Source organism: Silene latifolia, chromosome 9 (genome assembly GCF_048544455.1).
Source record: "Silene latifolia isolate original U9 population chromosome 9, ASM4854445v1, whole genome shotgun sequence".
NCBI classification, from domain to species: domain Eukaryota; kingdom Viridiplantae; phylum Streptophyta; class Magnoliopsida; order Caryophyllales; family Caryophyllaceae; genus Silene; species Silene latifolia.
In genome coordinates this window covers 2,746,438-2,773,502 of record NC_133534.1, presented here as the reverse complement: position 1 = coordinate 2,773,502, position 27,065 = coordinate 2,746,438, and the positions used below count along the sequence as shown (strand labels likewise).

At 35.0% G+C, this 27,065-nt stretch overlaps 1 protein-coding gene and 1 pseudogene across 5 annotated transcripts; both read left to right on the top strand.

The window, feature by feature from the left end:
* The first annotated feature begins 5,315 nt into the window (after positions 1 to 5,315).
* LOC141598689 (ultraviolet-B receptor UVR8) lies at positions 5,316 to 9,935 on the top strand. Of its 5 annotated transcripts, none has more exons than XM_074418422.1 (8): positions 5,316 to 5,790; positions 6,371 to 6,526; positions 7,382 to 7,540; positions 7,832 to 7,999; positions 8,221 to 8,352; positions 8,452 to 8,538; positions 9,192 to 9,290; positions 9,386 to 9,935. In XM_074418422.1, exons 1-8 carry the CDS (start codon positions 5,538 to 5,540, stop codon positions 9,613 to 9,615), a joined length of 1,284 nt encoding a protein of 427 aa, XP_074274523.1. In that variant the 5' UTR covers positions 5,316 to 5,537; the 3' UTR covers positions 9,616 to 9,935. The 5 variants fall into 5 exon arrangements, with proteins under 5 accessions (XP_074274523.1, XP_074274525.1, XP_074274522.1 ...); XM_074418421.1 differs by having other exon boundaries at positions 5,492 to 5,790; positions 9,186 to 9,290; XM_074418420.1 differs by having other exon boundaries at positions 5,492 to 5,790; positions 9,162 to 9,290.
* Positions 9,936 to 14,236: 4,301 nt separating this feature from the next.
* LOC141598688 (protein NRT1/ PTR FAMILY 2.13-like) lies at positions 14,237 to 20,466 on the top strand (annotated as a pseudogene).
* The last annotated feature ends 6,599 nt before the right edge of the window (positions 20,467 to 27,065 follow it).

Here is a 27,065-nt window from a genome sequence, read left to right as displayed (position 1 = left end):
TCGACTTGGGAGGTTTGAAAAAGAATGCCGTTGTCAAAGAAAAAAGGGGCTAAACTTGTAAATTCGGTACCATTGTCGCTACGTAAAACTTTAATTTTCTTGTTAAATTGCCTTTCAACCATGGAAAAGAAATGTAACAGAGTTTGTTGAGTATCACTTTTCCGTTTTAAAAGAAAGACCCAAGTTGATCGAGAAAAATCATCGACGATAGTTAGAAAATATTTGGAGCCACATGAAGCATTGGTAGAATAATGACCCCATAGGTCACAATGAATTAAATCAAAAATATTGTCCGCATTATTCAAACTTAAATTAAAAGTAGAACGAGTTTGTTTCGCTTTTAAACAAATATCACACGTAGTGCTAGAAAAAACAGTTTTAGCACAATTATTGAAAATAGGTAAGAAGTTCAAAACGGAAGAAGAGGGATGCCCCAACCTCTGATGCCAAATCTCATGTGGTTGCGGTGTACCTATGGTATTGACTCGAAGAGATTCATTCCGGACACCCGTCAAATAGTATAATCCATTCACTTGCTCACCAACTCCAATCGTCATCTTCGAGGAACGGTCCTGTATTAAACATATATCATGGGAAAATTGAATGATAATGGATTCATCGGCTAATAATTTTGAAACGGAAATAAGATTACAATTCAATTTATCCGCATAGTATACATTACGTAAAATAAGGGAAGAAGATAAGGGAACATCACCCATGTGAGATGCGATCGTTAAATCGCCATTGGGTAACCCCACGGACAAAGGTGGGATAGTATGTAGATTTATGAAACCATTTCGATAGCCCGACATGTGATGGGTTGCCCCGGTATCAATAATCCAATTTAAATCAAAATAAAAATTACCATTCAAATGTTCAGGAGGTTCGGCGCCTTTTCGAGAGTGCAACAGTCCTGGATATCTTTGATTGCCGACGGAGAAAGATTGTTGAGATCAAGCTTGTCGAGTTGCCCAGAATTACAAGCCGTAGTAGAAGGACACGCGAAGCATATTAAACGCGCCCCGTATTCGATTGGACGAGGAAGCAAGTACCTCCTTTCTTCAATTTTCGTGCCGAGCTCGTCCCTCAACGTCGGGGATCACGGTGCGACTCATGTCGGTTTCATTGATGTGAATACGATCTCTCGGCCTATCACCCCAGTATTCGGGCCATTTACCAGTGTAGCGGAAGCAACTTTTGTAAAAGTGACCATGGCGAAGACAGGCAATGCACCAAGGTCGAGGGTCAGAAGGGTCAGGTTGTCTAGAACCCCTAGAGTCCGAGCCCCTGTTTTGATTCCCTCCCCCTTGTTTTCGTTGGTTATGCTGAACCCGAGCCGCATAGGCCATGGATTCTGGTGGGACAGTAACATTGGAGATGGTGAAAGCTTTCATGTTTTCCTCTTGTAAAAGACGATTATAGATAACATTAAGAGTAGGTAAAGGAGACATGGCAAGAAGTTGGGAACGGGCATTGTCATACTTATCATCTAAACCCATGAGAAATTCCCGTAGCCGTTGTCTTTCCCTACGTTCATCAATTATTGAAACCCATGTACAAGTACATGGATTACATGGGCATGAAGGTAAGGGATCCGCATCTAATAAATCATCCCAAAGTTTAATAAGGCGACCATAATAGGTCATTAAAGATTCGTTAGAACCTTGTTTACAAGCCATAAGATCGGCTTGAAGACGATAGAGGCGAGCATCATTAAGTTGATAAAAACGAGAACGAATGTCATTCCATACCTGGGTAGCTTCGGATCGACGCGAGATAGATTTCCTTAATGTCGGATCAATAGAGTTAAAGATCCAGGCCGTCACAAGAGCATTTTGTGACCGCCATGAATCGATATTACCAGTAAGCGGTTTCTTGATTGTGCCATCGATGAAACCTTCTTTTCCTTTTGCCGTTAACGCAAGATGAAAGGCCCTAGACCAATCATCATAGTTATTACCATTAAAAATAGTTTGAGTGATATTAGCACCCGGATTTTCGACTTGTACATAAGTGAATTGAGGAGTTTGTGGAGTAGCATTGGGATCGATAATGGTGTCTTGAGTCATGATGGAAAACGTTTGATAGCGACAGGATGTAGGAAAATGAATAACCTAGTTTCCTGATACCATATTAAGTTTGATATAATTGATAATTATATTTGATATGGAAATAATGTATTCAATATAATTGATAAACATAAAACTTGTGATTATACAGTGAATATGGTAAACCTATTTATACAAAGGATAATGCAAAATAAGGAAGGAAAATCCTAACAGCTATATTCTAACAGCTAGTTTTCTCATAATAGGCAATGAAGATTGTTGCCTCTTTTGCTGGGTGAAGAGCCGTTGGCATGGGGCTTGATTATCGCTAACACATAGTACGGAGTAATATTCATATAATTGGAAATGGATCCTCTCCATTTCCTTTCTCTCCATTTCCTCTCACAATCCCCTTAAATAATAATTTCTTCTCTCACCTTCATTTTCCTTTATTTTTATGCGTAAATTTGGAACCGTTAGATAACATCAAGATACGATCCGGGCCATTAATAGGTACTTGCCTCTCCATTTCTTTTGAGGAAATGGAGAGGAAATGAGCTCCATATAATTATGTAAATCCAGTGTTGCGGAAAAAATTAAACCATCTAAATCCTTCGGATCATTAAACTCTTAAATTAAATCGACTCTAATACCACTTGCTAATTACGGCTAAAATTTAATCTAGAATAAATTGGAGCCAAAATTCTCTCCATTTCCTAAAAAGAAATGGAGAGGCCATTACCTATCAACGGTCAAGATTGTATCTCGTCAATATCGAACGGTTCACGATTTATGCATAAAAATAAAGGGTTAATAGAGTATAGATGAGATAATATTATTAAATGAGTTTGTGAGAGGAAATGGAGAGAAAAGAAATGGAGAGGATCCTTGTTGAATAAATTGCGATAAGAGTAGTACATCCATTTAGCAATAGCAACAAAGGGTCGTGAATCATGAGTAGTTCCATCTCCGACACAAACACACGGCCCGCACGTGGCATCAAACCCCACGTGGGGACACACCACTACACAAACATATGACGTCACTTTGCCAACAAAGACCGTCATGGGCCCATCTCACCATACATTTGTGCATATACAAAATCTCATTGATGACGGCACGTATCCGTCACTTTGGAGTGACGGATACCATTTCCTTTCACAAATGACCCAAATAGAGGAGAGAGGGAAGCACATAGGGGTGCCCCACCTTGTCCCCCCTATCCATTTTGTGAGTGACATTACCCGTCACTTGTTTCAACCCGTCTTCAGCAAGACTAATTGTTGTGCATATCCTTGCCCTCCTGGTGGCCCCCAATTAACGGCTATTAGTCGCGGAGTTTCCACCACGGCTTTTAAAGGCGATCGTCTTCGCTAAAAAATGAAAATTTTAAGACTTTTAACTTAAATATTCGGTTTTTTTATGACTCATATACTATTATCGTCCTTCCTCAAAATATTCGCCTTAAATGCTACCTCTAAATGATGGCTCCGGTGCTAGCAAGTAGCAACGACATATCGTGTACGCGGAAGTGGTGGAGCACCAAGGGGGCTAGCAATGCACACCCCCGCCTACGAGGTGAAACTTTCGAAACTTTAAGTTAAAATTTACCAATTTTTTAAACTATTATAACATTTTTGTTTGATGACCTCGTTAATAATTTCTGATGTTGCTGAATTTAAATCCTGGCTCCGTCACTAAGTACGACTGTACGAGCCACGCCACTTGATTCACTAAAGCTGTTGATTTGATGCCACGTATAACATGCGGGTCCCACTCCCACATTGGGGCCTTGATCTACGCTCACTTTGGATTACGTGATGTATTTAATAGAGACAACGTAACTTTCCGACATGCCGTACGTGGACGGCCTGATTAATGGCTGCTTGTGGACACGTGGTAGGTTTCGATTTGTTGGTGGGTCCCACGTAGATGACAGCTAGGATAAGTGAGTTAAGTAGGATAGTGTACAGTCGACTTGATGTTCTTGTCGGATTATGTTAGATTGTGACATGTAAGACAAAAGTTTAATTTGACGTTTTATTCTAGAGGAAGTGGATAACTGGATATGGTATCATTTTATGCCAAATTAGTCTTATGTAAGACGATTTATATGAATATCATATAGATGAAAACGAAATAGAAAATAACCTTATTAGTTCTACCACCCCTGCTAGCCCTCCGCCTATGAATATTGATTTTGCGTTAAAGTTGTATGAGATTAACTTAGTTTACGCAAACATTTTTGTATTATCTGACATCTTATTAAGCGGATGAATACCCTAAGGAAAAAAAATTACGTAATACATACAAATTATCAATATGCACAATTTATAATTATAATTATAATTATAGTAAAATACTAGTAACATAATTACAACAATAAACCATCTATCTATGAAGATTAAGTCTTAAAATCGTCTTATAACCACATCAGATCATCACTATCTCATAAATTAAATTTCGCTCCATTGTCGTTTTTAGTAGGGAACAAGTATTAATCACAATCGCTTGCTCATTATCCATCAAAACATCCAAAAAGTAGAGAAATTGGGAGTGAAAGTTTCGGCATCTCCAATGGTCAAACTCTTTGCTACTAATTTGCAACGTTTTAAGGTAATAAGTAAGTTCCGAAACCAAACCATTGAAAATGCTCTAAAATATGTTTAGCGAGATATTCGAGTATGGGCTTTATTGTTTGTTCAGCATGAGGTCATGAGAACAAGCAAGATTCGATGAATTGAGTGCGGTTCAAGAGGATTGTCATTGTACGTTCTTTTAGGTCTTACCCCATGGGCCTAATCTCTTATTTTTGTTTACATGGTTTTCTGAAGACTTTGTTTTAATGGGCTCTAAACAAAGCCCAATGATAGGGTTTGGGCTTTTCAGTGTGTTAATGAACAAAATAAATAAACCTATCAAACGGGTCGACCAGATTTGGGTTTGGGTTTGGGTCGGGTCGAGTTAATTTTGGGTTTTTGGCTTCGGGTCGGGTTCAGGTTGGACCAGGTTATTTTGGGTGCCGGTTATTTTCGAGTCAACTACTATCATGTTATTCATGGATAATAATCAGTTTGCAACAATAAACATTCGGTCCAGATAATATTAGGTCGGGTCAATTACCCTCCATTCTTATCAATCGTTTACACTTTTGCTTTTTTAGTGTTTCAGTCATTAGTTTCCGTTTATGTTTTACGTATGCTTTATGCTCTCTAGTTTACACTATCTTTTAACAATATTATTCCCCCTCTTTCTTTATTTCATTTCACAAAATAAAACAAGTGTAAATATTTCAGAGAGACCGAGAGAGTACATTGTTAAATTAAATAAACCGATTAATTACGTGTCGAGTTATATGGGCTGGATCAACAATTGGTACCTCTAGCTTTAGGCAACATGGTGGATACTGGATAGAACCGGACCGAGTAATAAAACCATAAACAAAACCCGAAACATCAATTGAAGAATTGAAGAATCAAAACATTGTAAATGGAGGAAACAGAAAACAACGAAGAACAAGAACAACTAGAGGACACAAAAGTAAATTCACACCAAGAAACAGCAACAAATGATCAAGAAATATGGAGTTGGGGAGCAGGAACTGAAGGACAACTAGGTACAGGAAAACTAAATGACGAATATACCCCTCAGCTTCTTCACAACCTCACCAATTCACTCTCCAACTATGGCACAGTCTCTACTCTCTCCTGTGGTGGTGCCCATGTCATTGCCTTGACTTCAGGTTCATAAAGTTTTCGTCTTTTCGTATATTTTTTATCTACAGATTATTGAATATGACCGTCTTATAGTATACGATTGTATTTGATTGGTTAAATGCTCATCAGGTTCATAAAGTCTACGGATTATAGAATAAGACCGTCTTATAGTATAAAACTGTATTGGATTGGTTAAATACTCATCAGGTTCATGAAGTTTTGAAATTTCATATATTTTTATCTACGGATTATAGAATGAGACCGTCTTACAATATACCACTGTATTTGAGTGGTTAAATGCTCATCAGGTTCATAAAGTTTCCAACTTTTCTTGTATTTTAATCTACGTATTGTAGAATAAGACCGTCTAATAGTACAAGACTCTATTTGTTTGGTTAAACGATCATCTGGTTGACAAAATTTGCACCTTTTCGTATATTTTTATCTACGGATTATAGAATAAGACGGTCTTGCGGTATAGTACGACATTTGATGGGTTGAAGTGAGTTGAACACTCATTTATATACGAAAAAACTGTTGCACACAATAATTACTGATTTTTTTGGTCAAATTACAGTGAATTATATGATTTTGATTGGTGGGCAGGTGGAAAGGTGTTAACTTGGGGAAGAGGAGCATCTGGGCAATTGGGGCATGGACAGGTTGTGTCGAATTGTTTGAACCCTAAGCTCGTGGATTGCCTTTCAAGTTTCAATATATGTCAGGTTTCTGCTGGTTGGAATCACTCTGGTTTCGTTTCAGGTTTGTTAGTTTGTTGTTGAACTTTTGTTATATTTCCCTTTTCAGTCATTTGTTTACCTTATATTCTGTGAGGCATATTTTAATGAAAGGAAAGTAAGTGAATGGGACGGACGGAGAGAGTATATGGCTAGTTGCTCGTGTTCTGGTCAATCTTGTAGGAATGTTATGTGAATGTACTTTAATTGGTTTTGTATAGGCATGTTTTTTGAAGGTTCAGAAATTCATGAGTTAGTTTACTTCTTTGGTGTAGTATATTGAGCATTGGGATGTGTGCAGTTAGAGTAAGATTTTTAAGGGGTGTGTGTGATGTCATTTAATCAATCATGTTGTTCTCTTGATCCCCATCCGTGTTACTCTATCTCGAGTGCAATTGTCGGCCACAACATTATGTCGAGTGTCGCACACAACTATTTTGTGTTAAAGTTTCATGTTTGTGCTAGAATGTATTGTTGAATTGTCAGTGTCTTGTCGGAATGTTCGAGTCTCGGACACTTGAGATCCTCAAACCTCCTTATATGTTACATTGAAGGAAGTAGGAACCACCGGATGTTAACTAAATTAGAATTGCAGCTTTGAGGGTTTTGTTTGCAATTTGCTTACGCGTGTATATTTTTTATTTTTGAACCCTCCTAAACCTGCCAACTTCCAAGTAAGCGTGCTTATACGGATGGTTCTAATGTTCAAGTGCTTGCCAATTTGAATGATAAAGAGAGTACCATTATGTAACTAGTAAATACTCCGTACTACGTAGCATTTATACATGAAAATTTAGTCTTCTGATATGAGATGATAACTAATGTGATATCAATCAGTATTGTTGTTTTGCTCTATTTGTGCCAAAATTAACTGTTTCAGATTCTGGGTCCCTCTTCACTTGTGGGGATGGCTCGTTTGGTCAGTTGGGTCATGGTGATTGTCAGTCCTGCAGTACCCCAACGGAGGTTTCATTTTTCAGCTCTAAGCATGTGGAGCAAGTAGCTTGTGGCATGCGACATACATTGGTACAAACAAAAGGTAAACTATAAGCTTAATATGCTGCTGTGGTAATTTAATATGTGAAATTTAATCCAGTTTCGCTTATCATTTTGACTCTAGGAGTAGTTTCATTACTTAATGCTGATCTACAGACAATTCGTGTCACTGAGACACCCCAAAATGTAATAGGACAACAAATGACCGGGGTAGAGGGAGTACCTTTTATCTTTGGGATTCGTATCTGTGCCCCTCTTTCGGTACTGGAGTACTAAGTCTCTGATTCATGTCTCAATATTGTGAGTTTGTGACTAGATGTATTGTGCGATGTAGGTAACTCAGGAGACCAATTATATGGATTTGGATCCAACAACCGTGGTCAGCTAGGCGTTTCAAAAAATAAAATAAGATCAGTGAGTATTCCTCAGCCATGTTTAGAATTCGACAGTGCTCAAGTGGTTACAGTTATCGCTAATGGAGACCATAGTGCTGCAATATCTGGTAAGTAGCTCACTGGTGGTTGATGGCACGTTAATATGGATTTTTAGTCAAAGGGTGTAAATGTATACTCCTCCCGTCCTAATCATTTATTTACCTTTGATAAAAATACCTCCCACTGATATCTGAAAAGTTAAACCAATGATTGAGACGGAGGGATTAAACTTGCGATCTTCAAAACGTTGAGTGGATTAAACTTGTGTTTTCATTAATGTGAACTTAAGCTGATGGGAATCTCTACACTTGGGGAAGAAGCTTCAGCAGCCATTCGAATATCTATGTTCCTGAGCTGCTGTCGTCATCTTTGAGTTTCAAAGAAGCTGCTCTGGGGTGGAATCACGCTCTTTTGTTAACAGGTTAGTGAACAAAAGAAGTCACTGTTAATTCCCCCTCTTACTCTTACTGAATTTAACACGTTTGTGAGTTGTGACGTCAACACAAAAAACTCTGTACAGGTGAAGGGAAAGTATCCATGCTTGGAGGCAGACATCATGGAACGCTCAGTGAACCTGAAAACACAGCTCCTGATCATAACTCATTCGGTACGTTGTTGATATAATGCTTGTACCTGTTCCGCTGGTGCCCTTTGTTTCAATCTCAGATGGTGCATTTTTTCGAGTACAAAGGGAAAAAAGCACATGGAAACAGGAAAGCAGAAAGTGCTTGAGCACATGGAATTCGAGTAAAATTTGTTAGTAATGGGCTTCTGCTATCCCATTTATTGACGAAAAAGCAGAAAGTACTTCTGGACATTAACTTAAGAAAACATTTTAGTGCGCATATAGCCAGATATCATATAACTTAGTCCAAACCCGTCAGCGTCACCAAAATTTTACACGAGGTTATATTGGGTTTTCCTGGCTTCGATTTTTATACCTATAAGTTTACTTGGCTTTTGTATTATGTTTCACTCCCCTTATGATTTTCACTTTTTCTTTTCTATTTTTTTCGCATTTTGAGGTGTGCGTTCACCCATGGACGGTTCTAAAGGATGATTCATGTCAGCCGACCCCAAATCATTTTTGGATTAAGGCTCTGATGTTGTTGTTGTTATATTGGGTTTTCCATATTCCCGGCTATTTGCCATCTTCTGATGACGCTAATTATGTATTCTACGTTGTTTCTTTGGTTCGTTTCTACACACCTCTGAGATTTTTCGTTTCAGTAAATTCTGTTCGTTTTCTGCAAGACTCAGAAAATGCAGAAAATCCGAAGTTGCAGGAAGTAGCTGGTCTTGATGGGAGACGAGCTGTACAAATCGCAGCTGGAGCTGAACACTCGGCTGTAGTAACAGGCAAGGTTTCCTCATTACGACCTCATTAAACACATTTACTCTATGCATCTTCAGTCTTCACCGTGATTGATACTCTAGTTTCTTCACAATTACAGACGATGGAGAAATATGGACATGGGGTTGGGGGGAACACGGTCAACTAGGCTTAGGGAATACGAATGACCAAACTTTACCCCAGCTGGTGCCTCTTCAGAACGCTAACCAACACAAGAGCTTGACATCGAGAGTGTACTGCGGAAGTGGATTCACATTTGCTGTGCGGACACACCTTCAAGTAGACGAGGACAGCAACAACAACGACAACATCAGAGCCATCCCAAAGTGATTTGGGGTCCACTACACTCCTTCAAGTAGACGATCCTATATGCACCCACACCTTTGACTCGCAAACAAGTCATTCTATTCACATCGGGTTCTTGTTCCCATCATTTTGGTGAACGATTGATTATCCTGTCATTTTTTTTGTTACATCTCAGGATCGGGTTTTGTAAGCCTGCCTTTTAAAGTTTTTGGTTAAATTAGTCATTTCTGGTCTGCTTCGGTTAATTTTGGATCAGGTTATTTTCTGATCGTTTGGATGTAGATTGAAATTTTTGACCATGGAGTGTTCGGTAATACTACTATACCAATTCCTCTTTTTCTCAATAGTTGCTCCCTTGGTAGACATTACAATTTCATCGCGGTGAAAACCACCATTTTTTTTCCGTGGGGTTAAAAAGAGATACAAGTCTAATATGTTACAACCCGAATAGGGGATTTAAACTTTAGGCCTATCATTAATAGCATTTTTCATGTTCGTTTTAACTGTTAGGCCTACGCCCGGTTTTTTCGGGTGAAACTAATTGAATTCAATTGAGTTCAACTGAAGGGAAGGGAGCGAAACTGAGCTGAACTTAATGAAGCTGTGCGGAACTGAAAGTGTGAGCTGAAATTAAACCAAAAATAACACGGCCTAAGACCTTTACGGTAGTCCTTGACGTTTATACATATAACCAGACCGATTAAGCGTCTTTTCGACGTCGTAAATCATCGTACACAAAAAATCCATCATGTAATCTCATCTTTTTCTATTGGATCACATTTAACCACTTTTTTACCACAAAATCTCATTGAAGACGGCACGTTTCCGTCACTTTGAAGTGACGGATACCATTTATTCTCACAAATGACCCAAATAGAGGAGAGAGGGAAGCACATAAGGATGCCCCCACCTTGTCCCCCTATCCGTTTTATGAGTGGTATTACCCGTTATTTGCTCTGACCCGTTTTCAGCAAGACTAACTGTTTTTTTAAATCCTCCTAAGAGAAGTCTATAAAGACTAGTATTCCATTTTGTAAAAGCATAAACTTTAATTCCCAAAGATACAAACGTGAAGGGACAATGGAGGGTCCATTTATATTAGTACAAATACAAAAACTACAAATGTACAAAATAAATGTAATCTCCATTTCTCCACTATAACAAAATGCATGCATGTCAATTTAATTGTCAAGCGCATTATAAATTTGGTTTCCAAATTTGATTTCTCATTTGAATTCCAGTAAGTTTTCTAGAAACAGTAAAACAGTAACGTATCCAGAATCGATAGAGTGTGATGTCTATTTTAACATAGTTTTCTATTCACACGTGTTTATCTTCTGTTTTTCGACCTATACCAACTTGCATCATTGTTTTCGTGAAAGGTTTTCTTAGGTATGATTTTGTACAAGATACCATAATAATCTCTACTTGATATTTTTGTTGCTTTCGGTCACCAATTTTGGATGTATTCTACAAAAATGTGAATGGACTACAATTTGTAGGGGACTTATGAGTTATGACCAACTGACCAGCATCGTAATTAGAAGAACGGTTTTTCTAATGTGTGTCAATAAAAGATGTGTTAAATTTTTAAAAGGAAAAGTTTGACGATAAATATGTCTAATACTTCAATTTTTCATAAAATGTTTCTTAAATCTGTAGCTAATCATGGATTCACCAATGCTTAATACCTTGCATTGGTAAAACCATGGTTAGTTCTTGGCACTGTTTGGTAAACAACGAACTAATTTCAGCATAAGCAGATTATAAATGATAGATTTTAATAGAAGGTTTGACTAGAATATTATAATTAACAGAATTAATTTGAGTGTAATTGGCAGATTAGATTATGATTAGTATATTGTTAGTTTTCTTTGTAAAATGAAGCAAAGTTTCCTATTTTACAATATGCTAACTAATATGCTGAGTTAAGCAGCATATTGTAAAACAACATATTCACCTCAAATATCTTTGTTTCAATATGTAGTTTACCAAATACTAAAATTAGATATTGATTGGTTAAAACGCTAAAACCCTGAATATGTTAAAAATCGGCCAATATCGCTATTTACCAAACATCCCCTTGTATGGTAAAAGTAAAATTACATTTCGTAGTAAATATTTGCAAGACGATATCATACAAAACATCGTGATTGGTTTGTTTTTCGGGGTCCAATTTTGTGTAATTTGTCCAATTTTAGGATAAAAGTAGAGTAAATTTATGTTGTCATTTAAAATAGTTTCTTTTTATATTATCCCTGAGATTCTGAAAATAAAATTCTCCGAATTCGCTAATGATCACCCGTATATAAAATCAGACCATACAAAATTACGAGGGTCCATTTATTTGGAAATTACTAGAGAAAACGAGTATCATAATGGCACACATATCTTATTGTATTTTACTTGGTGCACCCTGTGTACATAACATAAGGCGTCTCTGCATACTCCCATCATTTTCATCGTTTTAACTTGCGATATACATTGACTCGATAGATTTGCCGACACGCTCATACACAAATAATGCTAATTTTATCATTTCTGAATCGACAAATGATATAAAGCACTATTCGATGGACCGTATGGGCGTGTACTACGTTGTTCTTGATTAATGAATACAAGAAAGATAAATACTCGTATCTGTATCAGATGCCTATGTCTATAACTAATTCTTATTTCAGACCGCGATATCCGTCTGAAATTGTCAGACAGATACTATTTTCTCTCACAAAAAACCCATTTAGGATGTGAGTGGGAAAGCACATGGGGGTGTCCCACCACCCATGTGTTTCTCACTTGTGAGAGGTTTTATTACGGTTTGAAATAAGGCGGTTTGAAGTAAGCAATTTGACCTGCCTATTACAAGCTACCGCCCGGGGCGAGGCCATGCATTGCAATGGTGATGCATTTGCTACACCTTTATTCAAAAAGTTCATGAGAAATTTTTCATTTGCTACATAATTATTGCATTTAAATAGACTAATTCATGCTCTGTCTTTAATCATATGTTGATTTACTACACCATTATTTAATTCAAATAGACTAACTAATGTTGGGTCTTTAATCCTATGTTGATTTTCAAAGTAAACAATTACTCCGTACTTAGTTATTTAGGTTCACTAAAGTCCTATAAGTCCATAAATCCTATTAATTGTAGCTAAAATAACTCCCAATAGCAATTCTAAAAAAACATAAGTAACAAGAGAGGTAAAACGCCTAGTAGAAGCTGAAATACAATTTCAAGTCAAATTGTTTTTTTTTTTTTAATAATTTATAAAATTATAAGAACGGAATTACTCCTAGGAAGGAAAAGGTATTACCCCCTCTATCCCAATGAATAGTTTACATTTGCCTTATTTTATGAGAAGAAATAAAGCAAGTGTAAACTATTGATTAGGAAGGGGAATAGTGCAATTAATACAAAACTATTAGTTTTTGAGTCAATTTTCAGTTAGCTTATTATGGTTTATTTTCCTTTATAATTTATTTTGAAATTATTACTTCCTTTCTTCTTTGTAGAACTTAATTTTGTTCTAAATTGTTAATTTTTTTAAGTAAAAAATGAGTTAAATTTGAGGCGTGCGTTCATCCATGGACAGTTCAAAAGGATGATTCATGTCAGCCGACCCCAAATCATTTTGGGATTAAGGCTCTGATGTTGTTGTTGTAAAAAATGAATTAAATTCTTTACTTCTTATTGCAACTCTTCTTCAGAAGGAAAATTATACATTCGTAAAAAAAATCAACATATATGAGAATACATTGACCAAAATTATATGTCATACGTTTTAGACAACCATATCGACAAATCTAGTTTTGTAGTAGCGACTTAATTTTGCTACACCAATACAAAATTCCTGGCCTCACCCCTGGCTACCGCTGGTCGCCGATGATGATAGGATTGAAACATGATGCATGAATACCTGCTAATAGACTTGTGTTCTGTGAAGCTTGATTAAAATGATACTCGGATGACAAAAATAACATTATATTTGAATCAACCCGTCATTTGCATTGAAATTAACATTATTTTGAGTTAAAACCGTCACCGGGCCGAAAACAGAACCCAAGCCCAAAACCGACAAAAACCGATTCAAAATATCTGAGATTTCAAATTCAAGTTTGAGTCCAAACCGTCACTAGTTTCTTAGAATATAACGATAGACCTCCTACCCGTTCCAGAAATATTTTAACTCGAATTCTCTCTCTGTTAGTCTTGCTATAGACGGATATATCTGTTTATAGCTGAAGACGGGTCAAATTGCTTGAAAATTGTGACATTTTTTGCCCCACCACCTCACTTGTTGCTTGTCTTATTACGAATATGGTATTGTATTTGGCCCGTCTTTAGTTATAGACGAATATACGCCGTTTATAATGAGAATTTGTGTTCTCTCAACTATTTAAAATATTAATTTTTAAACTAAACAATAGCCAAACTAATAACAAATCATCGGTAAAACAGTTAAATAATAAAATATCGGCGAGATATTAACACTTTTTTTTTTAAAAGAGTATCTTAATAAAATGTAAGACGGTTTTACACCAAATACTAATAGTAATGTTGTGAGTTTGTCACCATGCACACCTAGCCCTTAGGCATTCCTACCACATACATGACCTTTGTTTGAGTATAAATAACACAACATCACATGGTAGTTACTTACATGATGATATAAAGCTTTAATAGTTGAGCATCAAAAACATATGTATTCAACCTCTCTAATTATCTAGTGTAAGAACACAACTATTACTTGGCCATGGAAGCCAAGAAAGATCAAAAACAAGTTGATATGGTGAAATTAAACCATAAAAAGCCTGGTGGATGGAAGTCTATGCCTTATATTATAGGTTTATTTCTTTCTATTTCTTTGCATTTCCCTTCTCTAAATCATTTTGATGATAGGGCATTATCAGGTGTTACTCAATCTCGGTACCAGCCTCTCACCTGCCCTTATGTAGGCTTACTATTTTAGTGGAACGTATTAGATGTGAGACGCTGATATCGAGATTGAGTATCACCCAGTGACACCATCTCATTTCTTTCTATTTCTTTGCATGTCCCTTCTCTAAATCATTTTGATGATAGGGATTAGGCCGCGCATTATCAGGTGGTACTCAATCTCGACACCAACCTCTTTCATATCCGCATATGTAGGCTCATTATTTTAGTGGTCGATCACTTACATATTACATGTGAAAGGGTGATATTGAGATTGAGTACCACCCGGTAACACCATCTCATTTTACAGTAGTCATCATTTTTCCCTTTTTATTTGTAGGTGGCATATTTATTTACTAGTGACTACACTATTGCATTTATTGATCTAGCTAGTTTATGAGATGGGTTGGTCATCATTTGTGTTAGTGCATATTTGGTTGGAATGAATTAATCATCTCATTAAAAGTTTAGTGGCAGAGTCGATATTTTTAGTTAGGGATAAAAAATTTCAAGCGAGAATGAACAAGGAACAATAAGATAAGTTCAATAAATTGTCAAAAGTTTTAGCTAAAATTTTCAATCAATATAATTTACACTTAATTGAATTTTCCATAATTATACGTACTCCCAAAACAATATTATTATTATGGAAAGAATTCGAGTTAGTATGTCGTAAATTATAATAAAAGAAATGATTTTGGTGGCAGGAAATGAGACATTTGAGAGACTCGCAGCATTTGGATTACTAGCAAATTTCATGGTGTATTTACGACGTGAATATCACATGGACCAAGTAGCCGCTACAAACTTCATCAATATCTACTCCGGTGTCGCTAATTTTGCGCCCTTGCTCGGCGCTTTTGTCTCCGACGCATATTTTGGTCGCTTTTGGGTTATTGCATTTGGTTCCGTCGCTTCTTTCATGGTACGCACATTTCTCATTTTTATAACTACTTCGATATAAAACTTGTCATACTCCGTATACCGTATTATATACTGTTAAACACTTAGACAACACTCATTCAGGTCTAGTCTTTCTGTAAGGCGGTCTTATAAGAAACCAGTTATGTACTACGCATAAAATATTTTTTTTTCCTAAAAGAGTTAGATTTGAAGTCACATCACAAATTAAACTATAATCATACATTCATACCCACCTGGTTATTATTACTACATGAAATCATGAATCATATGATATTGCATTGCATGTCAAAGTGGGTAAAAATGTGATTAGTTAAGAGGATGGGTGAGGGACCATACGGGTTGGGATCCCAAGTTTTGTGGATCATATCCATCTTGTACAGTGTGCCAAACAATAAATATGATTGGACCGGTCGTCTCCGGCTCATTGGTCATTCACGATTATTCAGTTGATCTCTTAATCTCTTATAAGACGTAGGAGTATACAATATACAGTAATGAGATAAGATTTTATACACCTCTAGTGGAGCTTTGGTCACAGGTCTATTAGTCGGTCACATCACGATTATTCAGTTGATCTCTTATAAGATACGTTATACGGAATACAATATACCGTATTATAAAGTTATACAATGATTAATTTAATTTAATTTAATTGTCATGCTTAATTGTCATCCAACTACATGAAACGTGAAGCATGGAACAATATACCAAGACACATAATAATAGGTGTATATATCTAATTTCTTGTGTATGTGGGTATGATTTTGCGAATCTTCAATATGATAATCCATCATTGACCCAAGAAATGAGGAAATTTCACGTGTAATTAATTTGTTCTTTTTTTTTTTTTTGAAATCCCAAGGGATGGGAAACTCTATATTTCTATTTATCAAAAAAGAACAAATTAAAAAAATGATTAATTTGTTCTTTTTTGATAAATAGAAATATATAGTTTATTTGTCTCAATTCTTATGAAATTAAGCAATCATGTTTAGAAAACTTGAGAAGAACCTAACACATTGACTAGTAGGGTTTTGAGCCCCTACGATTTTTTTTTTTTGAGATCGAATCAATCATTCATATACCTTAACGCGTTAAATTTGAAATTTCAGGGTTATCAAACTCGATTCTATTGTAGAAATTATTTTAACCAAAAGCCTAAACTGATGACTAATCCCAACTAATGATTCATATATCTAAACAACATTATTGCTAAATTTATTTGACCCGGAAAATTTACACTTAATTAAAAACTCTCATGTATAGTAAAAAAAAAATACTTTTTTTTTTGGGCAATCGAAGCGTGCACTAGTCGCATTACAATAGAGAGGAGGGGGGATTCGAACTTGGGACCTAATGTCCACAATACCTCCGTCTTAACCACTAGACTAAGACATTTTTGGTAAAAAAAAAAAAAAAAAAAAAAAAAAAAAAAAAAAAAAAAAACTATAATAACAAATATAAAACTTAAAGCTTAATTACTATAGATTGATGAAGCAAATTTCATTTTGGGTCATTCAAAAATGACCTTTTCCTGTTGCTGACACAAAGATAAGAATGCGTACATCTAAACTCTTTATCTTGCAATTTGCGAGAGTCATTGAGACACTGGGGTGATGGTGTTGTTATTATTATTATTGTTGTTGTTCTACCTTAGTGACTAACTTATAATCATTATGTTAATTATTTTTTTTACCTTTGTCATTTTTTCAGGGCATGGTGACACTAACATTAACATCTTTTGTACCCAGCCTTAAACCACAATGGTGTCCATACAATGATCAAAAGACACCTCAATCACAATTACAACAACTCTTAAACTCATGTGCAAAGCCTAATAATCCACAATTAGGTGTTTTAATACTAAGTGTTGGATTATTAAGCATTGGGTCAGGGTGCATTAGACCATGTAGTATACCATTTGGTGTCGACCAATTCGATCATACCACAGAAGACGGAAGAAGAGGAATCGCTAGCTATTATAATTGGTACTACACGACTTTCACCGTCGTGGTTATGTTAACCTTAACCGTTGTTGTATATATACAAGATTCGGTGAGTTGGGTTTGGGGTTTTGGTATACCTACTAGTCTTATGTTTTGTTCCATTATTCTCTTCATCTTTGGGACTCGATTGTATGTTTATGTCAAACCCGAGGGAAGCGTGTTCTCTAACATTTTCCGAGTTTTTGTGGCCGCGTATAAGAAACGCCGTTTGGCACTTCCCGGTGGTGTTAAGGAGGGTGAACTTTATGATCCACCGGTGACCGGGATTTTGGATGAAAAGCTCCCCCTTACCAATCAATTCAGGTACATACATTACTTTTCACGTTCAGATAACTTTAAATAAACGTCACCTGGTATATTGAGTTTTCAGTATCATTCTCTTACGTATATTTCAAAATCTCCTTTTTGTTTGAAATGATTTAAACGATACAACTGATGAACAGTGATATTGAAACTCAATACCAGCATGTGACGTATATAATTAATTTATTATTGTACGAATGCACAGTTTTTTTAGATAGGAATATTAAAGAAAATACGAAGTAACAATTATAAAACCTAATATTTAACTCAATTTGATACAGTATTTAATTATAAAATTTATTATTATTAATGTTTTGTATTAATCGGTGGAAAAGGGAAAGTTCAGTATAATCCAGTTGTAGATATAATATAATGAAAACCCAATTACATATATGATATAATAAAAGCCTAATTACATACTCCGTATATGATATATAAAGAAAGCTCAATTACAGATATGATATAGAGAAAGCCCAATTATAACCAAATTCATTTAGACGAAAATTTTTGGAGATTTCTTATTCTTTTAGTATAAGGAGGATTTTAAGTCAATTCAATTGCTTGTTATTACAAACTTTCTTCATGTCTAATCAAATCAATTAATGTTTCACCGCGGCAGCCCAACAATCGACCTTCGCCGTGTCACAAGCGATGCTAATGAACCGTCACATTGGACATAAATTCCAAATCCCACCCGGGTCAATAATTGTCGTGTCCATGATGGCCGTAGGCATATGGGTGCCTTTGTATGATCGATTTGTCGTGCCAATGCTACGAAAAATCACTAAACATGAGGATGGTATTAGCTTGTTACAAAGAATGGGGGTCGGATTAGTGTTATCAATTGTGTCCATGGTCATAGCCGGCCTAGTCGAGCAAAGAAGGCGCGACATGTTTAATGTCAACAAAGAAATTATGTCGATTATGTGGTTAATTCCGCAATTGGCCACGCTTGGATTAGCGGAAGGGTTCAATTTTATCGCGCAAATTGAGTTTTACAACAAGCAATTTCCTGAGAATTTACGTAGCTTGGCTACGTCTTTATTCTTTTGTACCGTAGCTGGGGCGAATTACTTAAGTACCGCGGTTGTGAGTATGGTCCACGAGCTTACGGGCGGGCACGGAAAACCCGATTGGTTGACTAATGATTTGAATCAAGGGAGAGTGGACTATTTCTACTACTTGCTTGGAATTATGGGTGTTTTTAACATGATTTACTTTTTATTTGTTGCCAAGAGATATAGGTACAAAGGTGCTCAAGAAGATTATAAGGTTGATTTTCATGATTTAGAGCTTGATATAGTTAAACATTGAATAAAACACAAATTTAAATTATTTCTCCTTTTTTTTTGTAGCAATAAAAGATGATTTTATATGTATGATAAGTACTTGAAATATAGCTAGTTTAGTAGAGGCTTTTGCTTCTTTACTATCCTTTTCAATTGTAGTGCTTTTGTGAAATGAAAACAATAATTGTTTGTCTATCAAAAATAATTTTTTTTCTTCCTTGTTGCCATGGGTAATTTTGGATAATGTAGTATTTATATATGTTTTCTTCCTTTTCAATTTTGTATATTTATTCTTCGTTAATAACATATTATCTATAAATAATATAAAAAGGCTAGCTTAAGTATGTGACATGACATCTTCTTAAGCCATCAGCTAAAATGTGTGTGACATCTCTTAAGCAAATTCCATTTATCTGCTTTTGTCTTATCTACCCCACATGGGTAGTATTTGACCCGTCGCAAGCTTGCGACGGATATGCCCGTCACAAATGACAATTTATGAATTTAATTAGAGATTTTCATATCTATGTTTGTTTTTTGAATGTCAAAACAAATAATTGAGCAATTTAATTAAATAAACTTTTAACATTCTACCATTCACTTCTACCTTTTGAAATTTTCCGGTTTATTCCACTTATCTATATAAGTCTTATTCGTTTTATCATTTAAATTATTGAAATCAATAGATGAGAACCTTTGCATGCCATATACAATTTGTTCTACCAATTACATAGTAGTTGCTTCTTGGTTTTATTCAAACCAAACAATTTGTTTCGCATATATATAGAAGTTTGGTAGATTTTAAATGATGTCTTCCACATTACCCGCCAAATGCATTATGTTGCGCAAATTGTTACCGAGTTGAGTGTTTATTGGAATTTGTTTACTCCAATCGTGAAATTATCTTAACTTTAATTCATTATTTATTTTGTAGGATGTCTTTGATGAGAATTCAAATACACCAATGTATTGTCTTCTAACTGAGGAGATTTAAGAAGTAAGTAGTATGTTCTCTTTTGATATGATTTTTGCTTGGTTTTTTAGCAAGTAAGATTAACTTATTGGTATATTATTTTGGATGATTGTGCCTTTTTTTATGTCATTCCATGTCTTTATATGGTATCTTATTTTCCAGGTTTATATGCTTTGAGGTGTTCAATGACCGCTTCTTAAATCATCAAAACCTCGACTCTTTAAGTAATTTGTGTATATTGTTACCACGTGTTTAGCGGAATTTGCTTACCCCAATCGTAAAATTTTCTTAATTTTTACTTCATTATTTATTTTGTAGGATTTTTTTATGGGAATTCAAATACACTGATCTATTGTCTTCTAATGGAGGCGGAGATTTGAGATGTGTAAGCAGTATGCATGTTCTATCTTGACATGATTTTTGTTTGCGTTTTTTGACAAGATTAACTTAGTAATATTATACTCTAGATTATTGTGCCTTTAATTATGTCATGTCATATCCTTATATGGTTTTCTTATTTTGTCAGGTGTATATATATGTTTTGAGATGTTTGGATGAAAATGGTCGCTTCCTAAATCACCAAACCCCTGACTACATAATTTGTGTGATTTTTTAGCGACTAATCTTTTAGGTTGAATACATTATCGATAGACGAAAACTTTTAGACTACTAGCTACCAAAGTGAGTTCGAGAATGAATGACAAATTGCAGTCTTTATTTTCTAACACAAATTCTTGTTTACAACCGTTGTAACAAGAATAATTTACAACGAGAGTATAAATTCACCCAAATTAACACCTTTATTTGAGGGTGACGGTACTTTCAGTCTCTTCATTATAATTTACAACCATTATAAACAAGACTAACTGATTTTTTAATAATAATAATTTGTCTTATTGAAATTCCATCGTTCTTCGTATTTACTCTCAATAACTTTATTGGTATGTAGTTTTTAAATCCTATAAGATCCTTTCTTTTAAGTACGTTGTTAAATTTGTGACTTTTCTTTTGGTAACAAATTTTTCCATTGATCGATGTTGGTAATGCGAGATCCAAGAAATTAAAAGGAAATCATTGCAATATAAACAAACCACTAGCTTAAACACTGTTTACTCCGTAACACAAATTATAGATATAAGACATTCATTTGCGTTAACAAAAATTATTTATTGGTGATAAATAAGATGTTTTCTTTCACAATCGTAGTGCTTTTGTGAAATGTCAAATAATAATTGCTTGTCTATTCAAACTAATTTTAATTTCTTCCTTGTTCCCCTTTGTCAAATATACAAAAACACTTCATTTGTTAGGTTAATTTCACGACATTATTTAAAATATACTCCGTACCTTTATAAGGTAATTCTGAAGAATGTAGTGAAATGACTTCAACAAGTATGCAATAATTTTGTATCTTTATTCTTCATTAATAGCAAAATATCACATAATTAAAATTAAGGGTTTTAGAAGAAGATTACTAATGAATGGTTCTTTGAATTAGAACAAAAATTCTCAACGAAATGAAATAAATGCCATAGTGCAGAGGGTAGTATTGAACTTCAATACCACCTTCTTCAGTTCTCTATACACAATGAGTTCCACATTATGAAAAAAAGAAATGTGTATAATTCACATTTTAAATATGAAACGGTGGTACTGAAACTCAACATCACTGGGTGACGTTATCTCATTTTCCAACATAATTAGGCCTGACTTACTGGCTAGCGGTCATTTACAAAACAAAACCTACAATCTTCACCTAATTAACCTAAATAAACTTTTTACCAAACATGACTTCAAAATTTTTGCACTTTTTAGTAGGCAACTCTTTAGAAAGACTAAAAATCATCATCATTATAATCTAAACAAAATACCTCATCCTACAAAGACATTTATGTGTCTTGTATGAACCGGCTACTATCTATTCCTACGTTAGTGCGTTAATAAAACATGAAGATATAAAAGCACATAAAAGTAGAGATAATATAAAGTTGCCATGCACAAAAGTTGGCCTTAAAGTTTAAGGACAAGACAATTGTAGCTGCACAAATGCACACGATATTGACAGTCAAGCGGGTGATAATTCTACACAGAAATTGCGTGGCTCTTGTTTAATTATTTGATTGAGAGACCAATATCAAACGTGCGATCACTATAATACTACAGTCACACTTACTGTGACATGTGCCCAAATAGTGACCTCCACATTTGTGTTTAGGTAACAAACTAACAATGGTTTGGGATATTTGTACTATTTTGATTCAGTATAGATTCATTTCCAGATAAGTTATGACAAGTGTAAGGTATCGATTGGTGGTGAATGTAAGCGCGGAATTTCGTAAGAGTTGGTTGGTATGTGTTGTGTGCGGAAGCGTGAATACCTCGTGTTGGACATCTGTTGTATCGGTGTCCACTAGTCATAATAATACGATATTGTCCGTATTGGGCAAAGTCCTCACGGATTTACTCTTGGGCTCCTTCCCAAAAGGTCTCGTATTTTTATATTTTGTAAACACTTATAAAGATGATCTTCCATCTTTATTCTACTGATGTGGGACATGAGTTTACACCATCATCTTAACTCGAACTTTGGCCTCCATTGAGAACTCCCACACTTTACATCCCCAATTTCTAGACTCCCGAAACATCCCCAAGTCTTGATAACCTCCCCTTAGTCGACACAGCATGCTACCGCGAGCCATGTCTTGCACCACATGGCACCGCCTCGTAAAGTGAGTGCCCCCACATGCTCCCGAACCTTCATGTCTATGTGCCCTTCTTGGGAAGTTTGCTACACATGCATATCGAACATCCTCTGCATCCAATATACCTTGGACCGGGTCCGCCACTTCAGAAGTCCTAAAATACAAACGGTCTCTGGCATCCAATCTGGAAATGACCCACCAGGCCACCAGACCTGCGGCACCAAATCTGATAAGGGTTCACCTGATCAACAGTTGTAGTACACAAATGATCTTTGTCCTACAAGACCTATTACGTCTTTCATCCATTTAGTCTCGAACCAGGCTTGCTCAAGGACTCACCCCGAGCTAGGAGCTCCATGGCTTACAGTGTACGCCACCTTCAAGTCTTTACTCCATGCTTCTTTTTGTGTCTAGCCCAAGTCGAACCTTGGGCTTTGATACCACTTGTTATGCGGAAACGTGATAAAATCGAGCTCTCATTTTTTAAATAAGTTGTTAGAGATTCGATTCCTGACTCTTGTAAATGAAGAGGACTACTCGAACTCTCAATTCTTTCCTTAATAAGACAATGAGCACATAATTGAAAACCCCCTTTTTAAATTATAATTCTCCAATCAACCAAACGATCACAAATTTGAAATTGTCTAACCAAACCCTCCAAAAAAACGTTCAAAGTCGCATAACTTCATACGTAGTGATTAGTGAATAATCCGTAGGTAATAGTTGCGGACTATGGGCTTCATAAAAGGTCTCAAATTGAGTTGGGCTATTGACAAGAGTGAATGATTGGACCTCGTGACAGCCCATTTTATTGGACTTAAATTTGCACTCTATTGTATCATCCTCTTTAAACGAAAAGTGAAGATCACAACTCACAAATAATTAGAGAATACCAACTAAAACCCTTTTTATTTATGCATTTATTAAAACTCAAATTACTTAAAATTAACAAAATTGATATTTAAATAATAATAATAATAATAATAACTATTGTTACTCTATTATTTTAATATTAGTATAATAATAGTATTAGTACTTTATCAAAAATAACGATAATAATAACAATAACACCACCACCGTCTACCACCAACAACAATAATAAGAATTGTAATAAAAGGTGGATTATAAAGGTGCACTGAATAGGTTGAAAAAAAAAGTTGAACACGAGGTCGTAGGGTGTATGGCACAAGAAAGGTACAAAGAGGGAGTCCGGAAGTCGTAGAAAAAGGAAAGAAAACACATAAAATGCTGGTAAATTACACGTGAGACTTAAAGATTTAAACTCAAATGTCAAAACGTATCATCCCACGAGGGATGAAGGGTGTGTGACACGAGAAAGATACGAGGAGGGAGCTAAAGAGCCGTTGGAAAAGGAAACAAATAAATTGTTCATTTAAATTCAGAACGTATCATGGTTACTTAACAATGGTTATATATAAACAACTTCCTACGAAAAAATCATCATCTTCCATCGTCTTATTCTATAATTTATGATTACTAGATTTCAAGCCCGGGCGTTGCCCGGGTAAAGGCAGGGTTATGTTGCATTTATATACAACAAATTATCTAAGCTATTAGAATCATTTTCTCAACTCTTACTTTTATTTAACAATTATCTCTTAATCGAATTAATACATCTTAGCACCATCGTTAACAAATAATATAATTCCGTCCCGATTATTTGTTTTCTTGTGGTTTTAGCACACCTCGAGCTGACCTAGCCCAACCTAACCTGGCCCGGTTTAGTGTAGCTAATGACTAACTCGATTATAAATTCCCTCACATGTCAAAACATTGTTTAGACGTCGGATAATATCAATAATTTATGATTATTTATCTTGAGATTGTTACTCTAAATTTCCCATTTAGAGTACACATAAATTTCATAAAATTCAACATGTAAACTAACTGTATATGTGTCTTGGGTTTCTCATTGATAGTCGGGCCTTTGTAAATATTAGGCTAAGAAAACATATGTTTAACTAAATCTCCTACTTGTTTTCTAATTCTAATTGAATTGTCTTCCTTATCAAGATATTTTAGAGGATATGTGATGTAAAATAACTTGGACGAATTAGATTGAACAGATCGACCGTCTGTTTAGGATGAAAACTTGTCAATCTGACAGTTTGTTTGTCTGTTTGTCTAAGTATTTTAGGATTAACGCAGCGGAATATTAATTGAAATTGTTGAAAACGTGAAAAGTAACAAAGTAACCGGGATAGTATGGTGAATCTCGCTCTCCGCCTCGCAAGGTATGAACTCGAAACACTCAAATGATCAACCTCGCAAAGAAGATCTGAAAGCCAAGGCTCGCAAGCTTTAAAACTCGATTGTTCTCACACAGGGAACGTTTTTTTTATTAAACTCATAATCTGAAAAATAGGGTTACAAGAGGCCCTATTTATACTCCTACTTAGCTTGACTAATAAGCTATCTTTCCTAATCCTACTCGATGTCAGAAATCTGACTCGAGATCTAATTCCTTAGCTTGTACTCCTTTCCTAAACTAACTAGAAAAGTTATTAAACTAATAATAATTAAAATACAACCAGATTTAAAGTACTCTAATTAAACTAGGATTAGGAAATAACAAGTTTTCCTAACTTGACTAGAATTAGGATATAAGCTAACCTTTCCTAATCTTATTCGAAATTAAATAAGCTAAACTAATTCCACACGATTTAGGAAACTAAGATAATCCTATTTGAACACAAAATACTTATTACCTAATATAATTAAACTAGGATATGACTCCTTTTGGTAAGAAGTCTCGACATCACTACCTTGGATGCCAAGTAAACACGTGAACTTGCCTGAATCATACTTGAGCATTCTGAACAGTCCTGTCGAGTGTTCAATAATCTTCATTTCGGCAGAATCATTTCCAATACTTCGTTTTACACATTGCTCCTGCATCAATATGATAATTCTCATTTTTAATTGGTTTTAATTTGCATAAAAGATCAAACATAAACCCCTAATTTCCCTTTAATAATAGTGAGCCTAGCCTAGTGCAATTAGACAACAAAAATTTAGATTTCCACGTCTTCATCGATGAAGACTCAACTGACAATTTAGACAATATAAAACGGAAGTGTGTGAAAGCTCCTCAATTGATGAATTTATTTATGGCTCAATCAAAGAGGCTTATGCAACTAAAGCTACTTGCGTATCGTAGTTCATAACTTCATATATGGAAATTATAGTTTTATGCCTTAGCATGAGAAAGATATACCTTAGCATTATAGCTAATGTAGAATGCTTATAGAAGCTACTCGCAATTTGAGTTACGGTATTATGACTTAATATAGAATTTAAAAACTTATTCCATTAATAGTAGATGATCAAAGATTCAGAGTGCAACCCAACAATCATTAATGTCATACACAAACGTTTTTAATGTACAAACAAACTATAGATTCCCAGAGACAGGAAAAAAAAAACACAACAAAGACGGAGAACAGCAACACGTACACGGAGTATTTTAATATAATGGACCGTCTATATCTGTTATTAAGATTAGAACATCCAACTAAAAAAAACCGATTACAAAAAGGTTTGCCTCGTATTGCGGGTCTGCTTCTCCTTCCTCTGGTGCTTACTACGCAATTTATGCTAAATCGGCACTTGAAGCAGCCTTTGCTGCAAACCGATAAAATTGAATAGCTATTTTTTAGAAAGATTAATGAATTTACTCGTAAATGGGTTTCTATAGTAATAATAAATTTATAATTAGCTATTCAATATATATCAAAATTTTCAACTTTTATCATTAGAGATGTTTTAATTTATGTTATTATTCGTCGGCTAAACATATCCAACTCGGAGCCATATAGTTAGCATATCTCTGATACTATTACTATATGTCAGTCCATAGCATGAATAAATGACTGGGACGGAGGCACCATCAACGAAAAAAGATCGATATACAACGAAAAATATAACATAATCGTAATTCATACACATCGTTCAACTTATAACATGCAAAATCTACAATAAAATAAAAATTATGAGGAGATATAATAATAATAATAATAATAATAATAATAATAATAATAATAATAATAATAATAATAATAATAATAATAATAATCTATAATAATAATAATTTTCACCTTAATTAATGTTTGAAAATATTGATCAACTAATGTATATGTTGTATTCTTCTAATCTGACATCAAGAAGAAATACAATTTGATTAGCTTGACAATACAATAGAACCGATTAATCATGAAACAAAACACATACTTGAACCAAATAAAGAGTAAACTTCATAATGGGTAACACTTTATATATGCTAATATTATATTCCTAGTTTGTGTACAACTCAAA

What these genes read in the sequence shown, in the direction of transcription:
- LOC141598689 (XM_074418420.1), top strand. Translation starts at nt 5,538, where the DNA reads ATGGAGGAAACAGAAAACAACGAAGAACAAGAACAACTAGAGGACACA. An exon ending in TGTCATTGCCTTGACTTCAG is followed by an intron (nt 5,791 to 6,370) that starts GTTCATAAAGTT and finishes ATTGGTGGGCAG; the next exon opens with GTGGAAAGGTGTTAACTTGG. An exon ending in CCATAGTGCTGCAATATCTG is followed by an intron (nt 8,000 to 8,220) that starts GTAAGTAGCTCA and finishes TGTGAACTTAAG; the next exon opens with CTGATGGGAATCTCTACACT.